General features: G+C 41.7%; 2 protein-coding genes across 13 annotated transcripts in view; one reads left to right on the forward strand and one right to left on the reverse strand.

Moving 5' to 3' along the window:
• The window catches only part of LOC147998965 (uncharacterized), a 27,842-nt gene extending 12,469 nt beyond the window's left edge, over positions 1–15,373 (forward strand). Inside the window, exons 1-6 of one of the 2 annotated variants that reach the window (XM_087595771.1) lie at positions 10,633–10,825; positions 11,859–12,018; positions 13,200–13,343; positions 13,976–14,142; positions 14,860–14,965; positions 15,089–15,373. In XM_087595771.1, coding sequence (XP_087451897.1) covers positions 10,699–10,825; positions 11,859–12,018; positions 13,200–13,343; positions 13,976–14,142; positions 14,860–14,924 — 663 coding nt within the window. In that variant the 5' untranslated portion in view covers positions 10,633–10,698 and the 3' untranslated portion in view covers positions 14,925–14,965; positions 15,089–15,373. Of the gene's footprint in view, positions 1–10,632; positions 10,826–11,858; positions 12,019–13,199; positions 13,344–13,975; positions 14,143–14,859; positions 14,966–15,088 lie in introns of those variants that run through there. The other variant, XM_087595772.1, reaches the window with a different exon arrangement.
• Positions 1–17,296, reverse strand: part of LOC147998964 (disks large homolog 5-like) — an 81,511-nt gene that overhangs the window by 49,585 nt on the left and 14,630 nt on the right. For 2 of the 11 annotated variants that reach the window (XR_015643835.1, XR_015643837.1), the window contains exon 1: positions 3,897–4,529. The exons of 1 other annotated variant lie outside the window; for it this stretch is intronic. The gene's annotated coding sequence lies outside the window, so the exon portion shown is untranslated. Of the gene's footprint in view, positions 1–3,896; positions 4,540–17,296 lie in introns of those variants that run through there. 8 more of the 11 variants (XR_015643829.1, XR_015643836.1, XR_015643831.1 and 5 more) reach the window with 8 other exon arrangements.

Raw genomic sequence — 17,296 nt, forward strand, 5'->3', positions numbered from 1 at the left:
ATAATAGTGGTTGTGATTGTTTTTAATAGTCTATTCTGACCACTTGGCAGATCACACGCAAATAAACAAAAGAGGAGGAGCAGAATTCAGTGACATCATCAGTCAAATGGACCTAACAAACTACACTGAACTATACATATATTTTCTATCAGCCTGTGGATCTGTCTCCAAAATTGACCACGGATTAGGACACAGAACAGCCCTCAGGAAAGATAAGAAAGGTGAAGTAGTGTCATGCATTCTATCTAAGCACAAAGGAATCAAACTGGTATCACACAATAGAAAGTGCAGTCAGGACACACTCTCGTGGAAGGTCAGCAACACAAACAACACACTACTGAAAGGGCCAAGGGAGAAACACATAAGGAAAAATTAAAATTCCTAGAAATGAGTGACAATGAAAACACAACCACCACAGATCTATGCGATACAACATAGTTTTAGGAATTATGTTGCAGTCAGCAAAGCCAGAGCAGTGGACCCATCTAATCCCTTTGTCATGCATCAGAAGTAGAGAATCTGGAGTGTGCCCTGTTGGGTTAATGCCTTGAACTGGCTCACCACATTCCCAATTTCCCTTTGCAATGATAACATATTTTTGGCATTACACATTGGATATATGCAATTTGCCTTTTGATTTCATAGGGGAATAATTAAGGGACTTCCTGGAGGGTCGAAAAGCACTGTGGATAAACTGTGTAGAGACTGAAAGACTACAGGGATTTTGGAAGCTGAGCTAATGTATTTTTATTATGATACGTTTAAGAATCTATGGGGAATTGGGAGTGGAATATGGTGATTTGAATGATAATGGCCCCCATAAACTCACATATATGAATGTTTGTTGCTGGTTAGTGGAAATATTCGGGAAGAATTATAAGATACGGATTTGTTGGAGGAGTGTATGGGATTGGGCTTTGAGGTTTCCAAATTCAACACCATCTATAGTTAACACTTTCTCTGTCTCCGACTTGCACATAAGATGTAAGCTCTCAGCCAGTTCTCTAGAAACATGGTGTCCTACCTGCTGCCGTGTACCCCAGCATAATATTCATAGACTCATGATCCTTGAAACTGTAACCTGAAATAAACTCTTTCTTCTACAAGTTCCCTTGCTCATGGTGTCTCTTCACAGCATAGAAAAGAAACTAAGATTGGAAGGAACAGTTAAGTGAAAAATTTCTCAATAATATCCTGGAAAATAAAATTCAGACATTTACCAAAAGTGTCAGGTACCGTGATCAAGCTGGCTTGACTGCAGAGGTGCAAGAATGTTTCAACAAATACAAATGAATAAACAATTCACCACAGAAAACCAAGAACAGGAAACACATGATCACTGCAGTAGAGGCAGACAATCTCTTTGGCAAAATCCCACAGTGATTAATGCAAAAGTCCTGGAGAATCTGGGATATGGAGAAGACATACCTTAACATTATAAAGGCAATATGCAAGGCCAACAGCATCCTAACTGGAGGAAATCATAATGGATTTCCACTAAAATCAGGAATAAGTCACAGATGTTCATTCTTTTCATCTAATTCAACTAGTATGTGAAGTCTTATCCAAACAATATGACAATAGAGAGATGGAAAGGCATGTTAATATGAAAGAAAGCAGTCAGAGCATTCTCATTTGCAGGCGATATGATCCATATATAAAGACCACTACGAAACCACTAGCAAACTCCTATGGCTCATGGATACATTCACTAAAATCACAGTAAAATCAATAGAACTCCTGTATACCAACAATAAATATGACGAAAGAAGCCAAGAAAACAAACCCATTCAGAATAAAAATCTTGTAATATCTAAGGAAGTAAAGACTTGTTAAAATGAAATCATTAGGAATAATAAAAAAAAAAAAACTGAAGAAACCAGAAAATGAAGAGGCCTCTCATTTTCATGTATCAGTATGATTTATATTATTATATCGAATCCTACCAGAGTCATCTACAGGTTTAAATCCATCCCATTATAATCCCAATACAGATCTTCATGGGAATGAAAAAAAAATCTCAGAACTCACATGAAAGCACAACTGAGCAGGGCAGTCAGACACTGCTAACTAATAAGACAGTAAAGCACTGCGGGAGGCATCACCTTTAATGATTTCACCTTCATTTTGGGGAATAGTAAAAAAGAAAAACCAGCATGTTAATATCATGAGAGCAGACACAGTGCCTAATGGAATAAAATTGAAGAGCCTGATATTGGCCTATGTTCTTATCAGCATTTGGGTTTTGACAAAAAGGAAAACAAACAAACAAAACAAAAAACTCCCAACCCCCCCTCCCACCACCACACACAAGTGCAGTTTTCAACCTGTGGGTTGCAAGCCCTTCAGGGAACAACCACATATGAGACATACTTTATACATGCTATTTACATTACAATTTAAAACAGAAGCAACCTTACATTTATGACTTAGCAATGAAATAATTTGGTAGTTGGGGTTGGTTACCACAATGTGAAGAACTGTATTCCTTGAGTTGTTCTTGGTCATAGTATTTTTCTGCAGTAACAGAAATGTGACTGATATATAAACTGGCACCGAAGTGAGTGGAGATGTTTGTGAGGAATCTCTTGATTTTTTGGAGGAGGGTGGTAGACTTTGGATTGGGAAAACTGTTGAATTATTTAAGGAGATCTTAACAGTTCTTTTAGTTTGCCACATGGGAGACATAAGTATTGTGAGTCTGTGCAAAATAGAGCCTCTCTGATGAAACTTCAAAGGATGGCAGGAACTCAATTGGTGACTGGCTTAGAAGCAATTGATATAATTTGGCAAACAATCTGTCTCTTTTCTGCCTGTTTACTAAGAAGTGACCTGAAGATAAGTAAAAAGCTAATTGACTAATTGTTTTGAGCAAACTTCAAGGGGTAGATATCCAGTGACCTTCCTCATATGGTAGGAATGTGTGTTTGTATTTTCAATTGTTAATGTAGCCAGGACTTCAGTCCCTCCACATTCAGGGTCTGGACGCATATGAAACTGCAAGATCTCCCAGGATTTGGAAAATATCCCAATTGTTGTAAGGTCCCCAAAACATGTTGTCACCCCACACACATTGGGAAGCAACTTAAAAAAACATGACCCCCTCGTTCTCAGGAGGAAGGGTGGGTGGGTGGTTATTTGACTGCCGTGGGCTGTAGATGATTATTGTCAGTTAGGGGGTTGGTTGCAAGTTCTTACTGGCCATGGTCAGGGAGGAAACAGTAAAGGAAATTCGAACCAGGGATGTCTTTCTTCCTTTCTCTTTCTCTCCTCAATTCTCTGTCTAATGTTGTGGGAAATCAGGAGAAGGGACTAAAATGACAAAATCATAGATCACTGTATCTCTATTTATACTAGAAAGCAATACAAAGTCTCAAATATTTTAGGATGGCATGGATTTTTGAATGATGATAGAATTTAAAATTGTACTTGCATAAATGATTCAATTCATTTTTAAGATATAAGTATATGCAACTTATTCACAATGTGGTGTAAAATTCTAATGTTATAAAATTACTACTGCACACTGCCGTGGATAATTAAGGAATTCAAGCTAGTACTTTCCAACTATAAATAATCAGTCTTCCAGTCATGTTAGGTACTGCTTTAGTTAGGTACAGAAATAAGCTTTATTTAACTTCCTGTGTATGTTTTTAAAGTTAAGTAGGAAGTAAATCCCTTGGGAAAAAAGCCACATTTGTCCACTGAGATAGACATTACATACAAAGGTGGTTCTCAAATCCTTTAGAGATCTGAAGAATCTGCCATTTCAGATGTCCTAATAGTTAAAGGCTTTTCACAGTGGGAGAGACCTCAACTCCTGGTAGTGTCCCCAATCTATTCTGAAAAAGATGATGGGCTCTAAAGAACCATTGGGTGAAATACTACCTACTTACCTCTACTGCTGCCAGAAAGCTGTCCAGACTGTGCAGAAGTTGATCATGGGGAAGTCTGTGTCCCAGTTTTTGGAAAAAAAAATAGGATAGTCCTTCAAGTGACCTGCTTCAAAGGATTGTTGTCAGAGCTCCTGGCCCAGTGAGTTGAAGGTGGATGCCACAGTGACACAGGAATATTTGCTGTCTGACTCCCAGGGTAGCCAACAATTTCTGTCATTTCTTAGGTTTGGAAGCTGTTTGCTCTGAATTTCCTTTTATTCAGGCAACATTTCTCCTCCTCAGATCTGGGATGGGGTTGAAGATTAGATAGTTTAGTCTTAACCTTTTCTTGTTATGAGAATCAGAAAAACAAACTTGTTCACCATCGTGCAGAAATGTGACAGCCAGGAACCTGGACAGGAACAGGGTGGACATGGGAGGCTCAGAAAGCAGGGCTCTATGGACAGTCCACAGCAGTATCAAAACTCCTGTGATAACCGCTCTGGCACCATAAGTCCTGAGAGAGGATGGGGATGCCAGGAGAGTGTTAGTGGTCTGCCCACTGCCTGGGACTTTTAAAAGCTTGTACCACCCCCGAGCACATAGAAGAGCTTGAGCAGAAAGAGGCCGATGCCCAGAAGCCTCTGCTGTGGTAGGAGGCAGTTATGGCGGTTGGAGGTGGGGGTAGAGGTGGAGGAGGGATGGGAGAAGACCGAGGAGTTTCCCCAAAAGACAAGAACAGACACCATCCTTACTACTCCAGAACCCACGCCAATCCCACCCCACCCCTAAAATGCCCAGTCCACTGCCAAACGTCCCCATGCCAAGCATTCACAGCTTCATCCCCACTGTGCTTATTTCTTATTTTTTTTAACTTCTTATTTATTCTCTGTGAACCTCACATCCTGCAGCTCAACTCCATTCATCTGCCCTCCCCTCAGGTCTGCACTCCACCCTTGCATCCTGCTCTAAATCAGAGCAAAAATAATCTTCGTGTGGAAGCGGAATAAAGAAAAAGAAAAAAAAATTGTACGCAAAAAATGTGTCAAATTTTAAGGATGAAAGACATAAACGCTTAAATTGTTTGGAATTAATGAAAGTACATTTGGTCTCAGAAGACTTATTATGGTTAATAAATGCAAGTTATGATAGATAAGGGATACAAAGCTTAAAAAGTGATAGAAAATGATTTAGGTACAAAATTTTAGACTAATATAATTTAGATAACGAAGTACCTTCTCCAATTTTGCAAAATACGAATGGACAGAATATTGTGACAGTAATTCTTACCTGATGCATCTCATAAGTTTTCTTATTTTATCTAGCTTATTAATGTTAAATTAAAGGTATTTCTTGGAGTAAAAGGGGAAATGCTGAGGTGACCTCCCTTTGTACTAAGGTGTGTCAACTTTCAATTGTTAGTTCTGTACTGGCAGTGAGCTAAGTGCTGGCAGGATTTCTCTTGTCATTTCTATGTCCCATCATCAGGTTTGCTATTTTGTGGATGTTTGTCCTTCTCACCAGCTCAACACAAGCTAAGAGATGTATCAGGTATTGTCTCACTGCCGATTGGATGTAATAAAGATCTGATGGCCATGAGCTGCGTCAGGAAGTATGTGGGCAGAACTTCCGGGCATAGAGAGGGACATAGGCAGAGGCAAGCTGAAGCAGGAGATTCAGAGTAGACATGGGCAGAAAGAGATATGGAACAGACCACGGCAGAGGGGTAAAGAGCTAAGCAGCAGGTGGGTCTCAATGGTAGAAGAATAGGGTTAAATTTTAGAGAAGATGAGGGACTGCCCAGTGAAAGGCCTAAGATTCAAACTTTGTTCGAATTCTCCATGTCCCATTTACATCTCAGGCAACTCTGTGAAAATAGTACACAATACAGTATTAACATGGCTTTGAGCCTGTGGTTTGGTTACTTTTGGTCACTGTTCCTCAAGACTGCAGGAGAAGGAACAACACACAGGGCAAACACATGAAAACCATGTGCAGCTTAGAGTGGAAAAGATCACTAAGAAGTTTAGTGTCACAGCAAAGTCATGTGCTGAAGAGGAGGGTGACATAGTTAAGGAGATGAATGTTATTAACGATAAGCCTCCTGCCTCTGTACTGTAGAGATGTGGAAGGTGTCCTCAAGGCCAGACTCTTACCAATTAAAATTCCAACTTGGAAAAGGGAGCTCAATAGATTTCGTGCTCCTACAAAGCAAGTGCATAGGGAAGCTGCTGCAGTTGTCATCCAAGCAGGCAGCTGACAGGTCAGTGCACCTCATGTGGCACGGAATTTGGAGGAAAAAAGATTTTAAGATTCAGGATGACATGAACAGGACCAGGCGACTCTCGCATTTATGTTTTTATTATTTGAGGCTTGAATTAGAATGATACTCATAGTCTCATGTTTTTTAGTTTTCTTTCATTATTTTATCTACATTTCCAATTTATCTCCCACTCCATGTTCCTCTACATGAGTCTCTCTTCTGTCCCCCACACCCTCTCCCTATGAGATTGCTCCTCCACCCACCAATTCACTCCCGCCTCAGAGGCCTAAGTTCCAATATCATGGTTCATGAAGCTTCCTCAGAAACAAGGTTCTCCCGTCCCAGTGATCCCAGATAAGCTGGTCCTCTGCTACATTTCTACCTGGAGACATGGGCACACCCTGATTCTTTTATTAGTTACCTTAGTTAAGGTGTCTCTTCACAGCAATAGAGCAGTGACTGATAGGCTTAAATTCACTTTGCATCCCAATTGCTGTCCTTTCTCTTGTTACTTCTCTCCCACAGTTCCTCCCCAATGTCCTCACACCATCTCCTCTGAGAGAGTAGAGGAATATCCCTCAGAGTGTGCCTCCACCAAGACACATCAAGTTTTTGTAGGGCTGGTGGACCTTCTCCCACTGAGGCCAGGGAAGACACCTGAGTTAGGGTATCAGATTTCACAGACAGGCAAACCTTTGGGGATAGCCTCGGCTCCACTTACTTACAACAGGGTATGTAATACTGTATTAAACTTAGTAAGGTTTATTTACCTTCACCTAGCAACTCATCCTGAGAAACAGTGCTCTGGCCTGATGCTTTTGTGTTCAGCCCTATCTTCCTCTTTCTTCTGTGCTTACCATTGTAACACAGGAGAAGCTTCTAATATTAATGTTGCCAGATCTTTCTGGTGTTGGGGGATAATTCTATTCTGAGTTGTATATGGATTTAATATCTTCTTTACGTATGATGAATATATACTTCAGGAAAGGACTGCTTCCTTGTTTCTATTAAGATCTAATATGACGAAAGGATTCTGATTAATATTCCAGAATCGTAGGCCACCAGGTTGGTATGTCATCACTCACTGAAGTGAGGTGAATTTTATAACACCTTTTGGCCACCCACTTTCAATGTCATTATGTGGTATTGCCTTAGGCTCTTTTCTACATTCCCCTGCCTTTGGCTGAGTATATGTTTGAGGTCTCTCTGTGACTGTGCAAAGAAGTAAGAGCTAGGGCTGGGCCACAAAATAAGAAAGTACTTGTTCATCCAAAAACAAAAACAAAAAACAAACAAACAACCAAAAAAAGTTCTAGGGTAAAATATCGGTGCTAGTGCTTAACTGAACTGCCAGAGGTAATTTTTTTTACACTATCTTGGGGCTGATAATATGAATCAAATATCCTGCAACATAAGTTTGCAATGTTGCCTGCATTTTATAAATCAAGTCTGACCACCGTTTTGGTTCTTTCCAATCATGTCTGAGTGCATCATCACGGGAACCCCAAAGAAAATCAGAAATGGGTCCTTGAAGCTGATGCACAGGGCCAGTATAGACCTAAATACCACAGAGGAAACCTTGATTCTTATCACAAGGGATCATTCACCATCCCTCTTGTCCCATAACTTATGACAAGACGTCACCTTTCCTAAACTTAGCCTTTTTCCCGAGTGCTGCAGAAGGTAAGACCTGATGTCAAGGGGTCTGGACTCAGACCACAGGAACACTGAATTCATTTAAATAGGTGTAGATTATTGAATGCACACGCCAATACAGTTCACCCAGAGCAACAGCTCACAACTGTGTACTGGATATTTCTAGGCCCAGCTCATTGCAAAATCCACATGGGCTAAAGCACAAGTGCTGGAAATGCTGCTGTCTATGGGCCCTGACTTGGGTCATTTTACACATAATTGTTCCTATTTTCCTTGAATCTAATGGGTCCTATGTGAAGCTCATAGTTGGGGAACTTGTTAAGATTAACAAACCTCGTAACATACAGAATATAACAGGGTATGTGACCAGCACCACACAGTTCAATGTCAGGTTTTTTTGTTTTTTGTTAGTTTGTTTGTTGGCATCCATGATGTGGAGGCGTATTACAGAACAATAGGAAAGAGCTGGCTGCTGTGTAACAAATTTGCTGCTATTAAGGTAGGTATGGGGGCAAGACCTCAGCAACAGCCCTTAAGATGGGAAGGAGATGATGTGTTTGATACCTGAAAGGAGCTGCCTCAGCTGTGTTTCTCTGCCTGCTCAGTGCACATTCACCAACACTCTGTCCCTAAAGAGGACCTCAAGGTCTGCCCCCTGCTGCCTGTGAGCCAGGACTAGGCACAGAAAGGCAAGGCCACAGCACTGGTTTCCAATTCCTCAGTAATGCTGGATTTCCAATAATGTACTTGTATACACAAATACAGAGTGGTAAGTTACAATATATACTAATCATTTCTTACATAGGGCAACAGTTGATTGACTACAACTAATTCTATTTTAAAAAAAGAAAAGAAACCTGGCTCTTGTGGAAATACACAAAGAAATATCTACGATGGTGGGCAATGAATTCTGCCATAGACTGAACTCAGAAAGGTGGGGTTGTGAGAAAGATGCATGGTTAAATAGCCCACCAGGTTCACATTTTGTCAACTTGATTTAATCTAATGACAAAGAAGTGGAGTATCTCTGATGGCTTCCTTCTAATCCCTTGAAAGGATCCCTAGGGATTGGCCTCAGTACATCACACTTCTTGATGGGGCAACAACACTCAAGGAAGCTTGAGATTGTCATAGGCACAGTATTATGCTACATATACAGAGTAGATAATACTACGATGTTCAGATGATGATATCCATTTGTATGCACTCTTAAGGTGAACCTAAGGAAAGAGATATCAAGGTCCTTAGAATGGAAAGATCAGTCCCAGTTTTTTTTTTTTTTTCTACCATTCCAAACTGAACGACTGGTAGGGAGAGAATGGTAGATAATCGAGAATTGGTGGATGATGCTTTGAATGCAGGGTGGGTTTCTGTGCTGGTTTTAGACAGGGTCTCAAGTATCCCATGTTGCCCTCTCCCTGGCTGGCCAGGTTCACTTTGAGCTCAGATAAACCTCCTTCCACTTTCCAATAGATAGGCTTACAAGAGTGGCTTCCAAGGACTGTGAGGACAGCATTAGCCTTTGACAGTTGAGGTGTGTAACCCACAACTATAGTTTTAACCACGTTTTCCCATGTCTACCAGCTATTTCAGAGTGTTGCTGTTCTATGCCTGACAAGCGGGGACACAGAAAAATAACCTGATAGAGAGCAAGGACATGGTGATCACATCCTTACCTCTTCTGTATGTTCTGGATGAGGTTTGTTAAAATTCCAATATTGCAAAAAGCTTTATATAGTGCCCATCACATCAAGGGTCACTGTGTACTGTTCTATCTAAAATGTCTAATCAGAACTGACTACCATATAACACTTCCTGCAGTCCTCATATGAGAAACTTGGGATTTTGTTTTGACTTTTTCTTTTCTCTGTCTCTCTTATTTTTTGCTATATAAGTTGAGAGAAAGATAGTTAGGGCCATGAATTTGCCCCCAAAATTTGAACTATGGATGTGATCAATCAATGTTAGTGTGTGCATTCTGTAAAGTATTCATTTTTCACTATGATAGATGCTTTTGTGTTTGGTGTGGTGGCCATTTCCCAGTGTACAGGTGCTGGGACCTTGCTCTATCCACTTAATGATGTTTTTAGCCTCATTTTAGACCTTTCTGTGCACCCCCTATATCTCTTGACTATTTTATTTTTCTGATAGAAGCTCATGGTATATCTTACTCAGGCCTGTGAGCAGTGCTCCTTTGGCGACATTGGTGCAGAGAGGAGAACCCCACCACCAGCATGAGGTTCCCTTCACTGGAGGCTCCAATATTGCACTTTCCTCTGCCAACTGGTCTCCACACTATTCCTAGCACCATAAAGACTTCAACTCTTTCTCCTAAGGAATATTCTGGCAATTGTCGATTGCTAAGCACATGACTTCATGAGTGTTCCCCTAACACACACCCATGTTGTAACCTACCATGCAGACTATTTCTTGATGTGATATAAAGCACCTGTACATAATGAGACAGGAGAACTTTTGACTGCATATTCAAGCTGGTGTGAAATCTCAGGAAGGTTTAATGGCTAACATTGGTGAATGAGGACAATTTGAGTTAGGATGAGACATTTTGGGGCAAGATATGGAAGGAAACATTCATTTAGATGCATAGGGATTACTAAGGGTTTTATAATCAAGCCTTGAGGAAAATTTGGCTTTGGAAGCAGGAGATGCTCAGTGGCTCTGCCCCAGGAAAGTCTCCTGGAAAGGGCACCTCTGCTTATGCTCAGTACAGGGAGAACATTAGCAGGGAGGCAAAGTCTGCTCCCCATGACATCTGCTGTCCCTTCTTGGACATTCTATTGTCTCCTAGAGAGTTCTGGCATCCTCTGTGATGTCACCAGTGTTGTAGTGACAACCAGTGCCCTAGTTTCTCTCATACTGAGTCTGGCGGTTACAAGCTAAGTCATGTTTTCCCGTCTTCGCAAGCGTTTTGGGAGGGGGAACGTTGATTGTGGACAGACTAGAGTGAAGGAATCTGGCCTTTCGTCTCAAAGTAATGATGGACAAAGACAGCACTTCTGGGGAATGTTTAGTAAGTTCTGGGCAGTATATTTTGAGCTCCCTGTCAGGGGGGCTGCAGGCTTAAGCTGACCTTTCTAGCAATGGGCCACAACAACTGGAGCATCGGAAAAGGAATTGAATTTTCATGAATATCACAATTCCTGAAAGTCAGGATTTCGGAAGTTTAGTTTCCCCAACCCCACAGAGAGTATATGGTAAGGCCAATGCTATTATCCTGTGAATTTCTGGCCTTTACTTTTACATTGAATTTGTTAGGTTACATTGATATAATAACACGATCAGGAGTCATGGAGGGTCCACCTTTTCTGAGTTTAGACAGGGCAGCAATGTATTTCACTCTCATTGCTTCTTTAAATACAGTGGGTATCTGACAGTAGTAACAGGGAGAGATTGTGCTCCAGGCAATAACCTTATGTTCTTAGACCTTCTCTGATTTCTTCTAACTGGCAGGGTCATCATTAGCTTTATATATTAGAGGTTGTGTGTTACACACATTTTTCTAAAATACCAAAACTGTTTGGAACATGTGGACCAAGATTCATCCTGTAACCTATTGGAATTTCTGGGGCATTTGTTATTTCATATAGGGGAATTGATAAGTCTGTTGAACATGTCCTCCCTGGAAATGTGTTTTAAATCCAAAGTTGTTGGCCTAGAGTATCAGGGTAGGACATCTGAGTGTCTCCAATCACTCAAGTTTTGTGGATGGTGAATTTATCATCTGAGTTCTGAAACCACAGGGGTGATGGTCCTGAAACCAAGCTGTACCCTGTTCAGTTGATGATAATCCTGGAGAAGACATCTCCGTAGTACATGTAAGCACCTGATGTCCGGCATAGGGCACACCTGGCTGCTTACATCTCTTGGTCTCTATAGAGTAGTGGGAGAACTGAGATCCACTGAGGACGCCTCTTAAGGATAGACCAATCGCCTAGCAGTGACACTGGGTTCCAGGCTTGTTCTCCTGTTTAGGCCTAACTGTGGTCTATGTACACTCTATGCATTCTCCCCATGCAGGTTCACTTGTGTTCTTCTACCTACAGATGCTGGGAGAGAAACATCTTCCCCTGAAACTGCCCCAAGTGAGAATCAGGCCAAGAAGGAAAAAGAGAGGCTGATTAAAGAGCTGCAGCTCATTACCGAGGAGAGAAATGACCTGAGAGATCGCCTGAGGTTTCTGACAGAGAGATCCATGAAGAACAGGTATGAATTGCTCCAAATGCTCTTGTTTCATTCCTGGGTCTGCAAGGTCAACTTCTTCTTATCCTATTAAGGTTTTGGGTTCTAGAAAGCTGTGCCTCCCTAACCACCCTGTGCTAAACCTCACCTCCCATATAGAGGAGATTCAGAACCTTGACCCTTCCTGAGGAGCAAGATGGAAAATGGACTCATCTGCTTCAATTTATTGAAAAGCAGATCTTGTGGTCTGAATGAAGAATTCGGGGATAAAGTCAGGGAGAGTGAGTGTCTAGTGTGCATTTGCAAAGCCCTTGACAGATGGTGGCTTTGCAAGATTGTAATTGCAGTGAGTTTACGGTGAGTCTCTGTACTTGCTAGGCAGGGGACTCAGTGCTGGAAGATCCAGGCAGCAGCCCGAGGGGCCTGTTCCCAAACTGTTCATCTCAATGCTTGACTAGAACGTCTCAGGCTCAGGCCTGTTTGTTATTGTCTGTGTGTCTTGCACTCTGAGACAGCAATGGTGCATGCATTTCTCCTGGTTCTCACAGTGCTCTCTGTTTCCATATTTGTTTTTCTCTTTCTCTGATTCTGTTAACTTTTCTCTTTTTTTTGTGGGTGTGTCTCAGTCTGTGAGTCTGTGTGTGCATACATCCAAATGCATATGCACAACCGTTATATGTTTATATTTCCCTCCACACCTGGAATATGGGAGTCTATGTCTTGGCCTGAGTATTTACCTGTAACACTTTCATGGTGATGCGAATGCTTTGTTCTGGGAGCCCCACTGTCAACAGCACAGTTCTTTGCTTATGTGGCCACGTTTGCCTGTATATTTGTATTCGTTGTGCAGATTATAATTTTGGGTTGATATATGGTCTGTTATCAGGACAGGAACAAGGAAATCACAGGATTCTGGGTGCGTTGGGGGTGGGGGAGCATGGGGAGGTGTGGCCTAGGCTCTTGATAGCTCAACTGGCTGGACTGCAGATTTCCTCTTGATTGAATAAAGGGAGCCAGGGAACCCTCCATCTGGATGCCGAGATTCTGGTGTGGTGGACACAGAAAAACATGTTTCTGAAGCTGAAGAAGGTCCAATATGTAGAATTCAGAAGGTGTCCTTCCAGGACTGGTGTAGTACAGGACCCACCCTGAGTTCATATCTTCCTAAATGCTGATGTTCATTGTATTCTATCATTTGGGGCCAGGCCACACTTCAGGCCAAATCCATATTATGAAGACCTGGAGAGAATGGAGGAGGCGGTCATGTCAATTCTGCACAACTTAGAGATGGAGAACACTGAGATCCATGAGAACAACCATAAGCTGAAGAAGGAGATTACCTTCTCTAGGTAAGTCCTGGTCAGAAAGGCTGTCACCTGTGGAATGGCCATTTCTGATTTCTTTGTTCTGGATTGGACGGTCTTCAGCTCTGGTTCTATCTCTTGTGCTGTTTACACATCAGTGTGCCAGGGTCATCAGGACTCAGTTTTCAGTTCCATAAAAGACTGTTACTCATCCCAGGATTGTCTAGGCATCTTCAGAAGGCTCTAGATAGAACAGCACTGATTGAAGTCAGCAGAACGTTATTAGGCTGACCTGGGCCTCTGTGGTCATACAAGGTTTTACAACACTCAGTGCGTGGACCACATGGTTAGCATGACCTTCTCTTGGTTCTACTGACCTCTTTTGCAGGTGTTTGCCAACTACTAATTGATGTTGCCCCATGCATTGGGCTTTCATGGATAGATGTAGATCCGTGTTCTTTTTGAGAGATGTGGACACTAATTGGTGCTCACGCCAAGCAAACAATTTATTCTTCCCTGAATTAACTCTTTGTGGTTTGTGCAGCAGCATTATATGTATCAAGATGCATTTTATTAAGTCTTCATGGGTATCTGGGACCTGGTAGAGTTAGTGGTACTTGGGAGTAGGAATGGGAGAAAGGGGCAGCATGATCTTACTATGCAGACTGTATTTCCAGAAACCTGCTCAGCCAGCTCCTGATGGAGAACACATGCAGGAAGAAGTTGGTCCCACGGAAGCAGGGGAGCAAGGAGGTACATCTTGAGTGTGCACTGAACCAGAAATATTTGGTTGACTTCAACAAGAAAGATAAAGACCAGCAACGTCCAGACCCAGCACCATCTGGTAGGGACAAGCAGCTGTGTTAGCTTAACAATATCTGATAAAGTTTGCCAATTTGATACATCTTTGCTCTCTCCTACCACCTTTCTAATTTACACTCACAACCAGCCAACCACCTCATGTAATGGAATTGTTCATTGCTCTGCCTATGCACAAGTATTCTGGGAAGTCAACCACTTTTCAGAAACTGAATTATTTTGCAAGTATATTTTGCTGCTCTTTTTGAAGCTGCATTATAGAAATGGTGACAGATCAATAACATATCACATTATTGCACATGCACGTGATAGATTGGATGCTATGTAGAGTTTTGAACAAGTTCTTGGTTCTTGACAAATGACAAGTGGTCATGTGACTTCTTGTGTAGGAAGCACCTTTGCGGGATAAGAACAAAATGCAAATGTCAAATTAGTACTTCTCATTGGCTTTAACCTTGGTGACATATGGACATCTCCTTTCTTCCTGCAACCCAATGAGGTCCCTTCCATTGCCCTGTTCTTGGTTTGCACTGGTATAAGTCTGGGTCCCATATTGGCAGCCCACATTACTGTGACGGTTGCTGGAGATTTTGCCCTGCCCACAGAGTTAGCAACAATGATATCAGTTAAAAGGTCCATGTCGACTGTCCAATAGAACTGAGGTGGTAGAAGGCAGCATTCTGACAGCTGGCTTGCGTTTCACCACCAAATCAGTGTCTGAAAAACTGCCTTCCTCTCCCAGGTCTCAGAAAGTGCAAGAGAGCTGGAATTGGACACACAGCAGTAAGAGAGCTTCCTGAAGAATAAGTTGCTTTCTCAGGAGTCCCTGATGACAAACATCCTGAACGGTAACAACATTTTTTGGATGAGTATTCTTCCTCAGAGTTAATTTGTCATTTCTTAGAGACCCTAAATTTATATAACACTAAGCCAGCCTGACTGATTGAGGTCTTACTCACTTTCTTCTTCAGAAAACACCACTTGAGAGACAACTTGGGGGACCACCTTTCATTATGTGTGCTAGAGGAGAAACAGCAATACATCTGTGCTTCTAAATGTTCGTTAAGAATATGCTGTTTAGAAATATTTTTGTTATGATTTTAATTGAAGTTTTCTTTTTGTTGTTTCATATTAATATGTTCTTGTTACTGTTTTTCACTTTCCAATATTTTTAAATATTTTTATTCATTCATTTTAATCCTGTTTTGTTGTAAAAATGTATTCATTATGAATAAATATTGATTTCTATCTCTTGACTCTTAAGACCATCATTCTTATTCAAGTGTTCTGTCCCCTCCTGAGGGCTTAGAACTGACAGCTAGAGATGGATCTCTGCATGTTCCATGGAGCCCGGGCTAATAAGTGAATTCAGAGTCACCAAGGGGTACTCAGTGTGACAGTGTCTTTTGTGTGGATAATGTGGCTTTTTCTCGGCACACACTTTATGATATAATCACTGACATGCTTTACCCAATTGTTAGGGTCCATGTGGTTCTTCTGAGAGAGCAGCAGATGCTCTACCCTGTGAGTCATCACCACAGCTCCTGCAGGTGGCTTCTGTTATTCCACATGAGGTCCTGTATTAGGTGGACAGGATCACCTCCAATTAAATAGAGAGATCTCAGGAGATGTGTGTTCACAGGGAACTTACTGAGCCATGCGTGCTCAACGTGTTAGGTTGCCAGGCATCCGTACAGGGCTCTGGTGTTCCCACTCCTCATTGTGGGTCAGGATCATCCTCCAGCATCACTTAGTTTCCATATAAGAGCAGATCTTTCAACTGTTATCAATGATGACCATATGTATTGTGCACAACTGATAAAATACAGAAAAGAAGCTAGCTTCTTCTAGGCCAGCTTGGCATAATCAGTTTTTTGATTGTTAGCAAGAAAATTATTTTAATCTGAGCCATTTAGGGAGGAACCTCAAGAGCATCTATAGTGAATGTAGCCTGCTGCTGTGAACACAGGTTTCTTCTGGAGAGCAGGCCTGTGCAAGCCCAGAACCTAGGTGGGACAGTTCAAGCTACCCTTTTTCCATGGCCAATCTGAGATCGTATTGAGAATGTATTTTTTCCAGTGACTGATTTCCAATTTATGGAATTGAACTAACTTACTGAGTGTGGAGGTGACTCAGAGAGTTAAAGTACAGAAGGAATAATCCAGAATGTCCACAAAAGCTTGCTGTCACCCCAGGGCTTTTAAAAGCTCAGCAGCTAGAGAAGCAATGTAGAATTTGGTTATTCTCATGCTTAGGTCTAGTCATTCATTATAAGCTGAACATAACACAAAAAGTGTCCTCTGTGTCATGATAGAAAGTAGTTGTAACTAGATTCACCCCACACTATCACATCACTACCGTATTTGAGGTTCTCAGTTACTATCTAAGAACCTGGAAGAGGCCTGGGTCTTGCTACACAAACTCATGATTTATGTCTTATTGACACTGTGTGCTTTGTTCTGTTAATGCTACCATTGGCATACAACACCTTGGATACTTTGTACTGACATCTGTGACATGAGACAATAGTTCATGTCATGCCTAACCTAATAAACTGTCCTTAGAGTACAGTGTAGACAGAGGGGCCTTCTTTTCCTATGAGATAGCAAACCATTTCCAGTCTTCAGTCAAGACTGACAGCCATTGTCCAGTGCCTGCCTTGAGATGTCCACATTTTCACCTGAGAATCTTCATCCAGGCTGCTCTGTAATCTTGTAGAAGATTAATTGTGTTCCATCCCTAGGATTTAATTCAGTGTCCCTGTACTTACCCGACATGCTCAAATCTGTAGGTCCTACCCTAACCCTGTGTTCCTTAGAGAGAAAGAAAATAAAGAACCACATTGTACTTGAAGTTTCTCCTCCAACAAAAGTTGAGCCTGCATAGGGCCTTTAAGTAACTCTAAGCCCCAGCTTCCCCACAACTCCCTCCATTGATTCCATTATTGATGTGTTTCATAACTGCTCACTTTATTTTTGGTGTGTAAAGAATGTGCACCATGTCAGTAAAGGCGGTGTGCGTTTGTGTGTGTGTGTGTGTGTGTGTGTGTGTGTGTGTGTGTGTGTGTAGTCCCTAGTGAAAACTGTCCAGGTGCAGGGAGACTCATGTTACTACTGTCTCATGGCACGCAGGGAGCACTGAAATCGTGGGCTACTTTAATACAGCCTCAACCGCGCTGT

This window comes from Rattus norvegicus, chromosome 19 (genome assembly GCF_021556685.1).
Source record: "Rattus norvegicus strain SHRSP/BbbUtx chromosome 19, alternate assembly SHRSP_T2T, whole genome shotgun sequence".
Taxonomy (NCBI): Eukaryota; Metazoa; Chordata; class Mammalia; order Rodentia; family Muridae; genus Rattus; species Rattus norvegicus.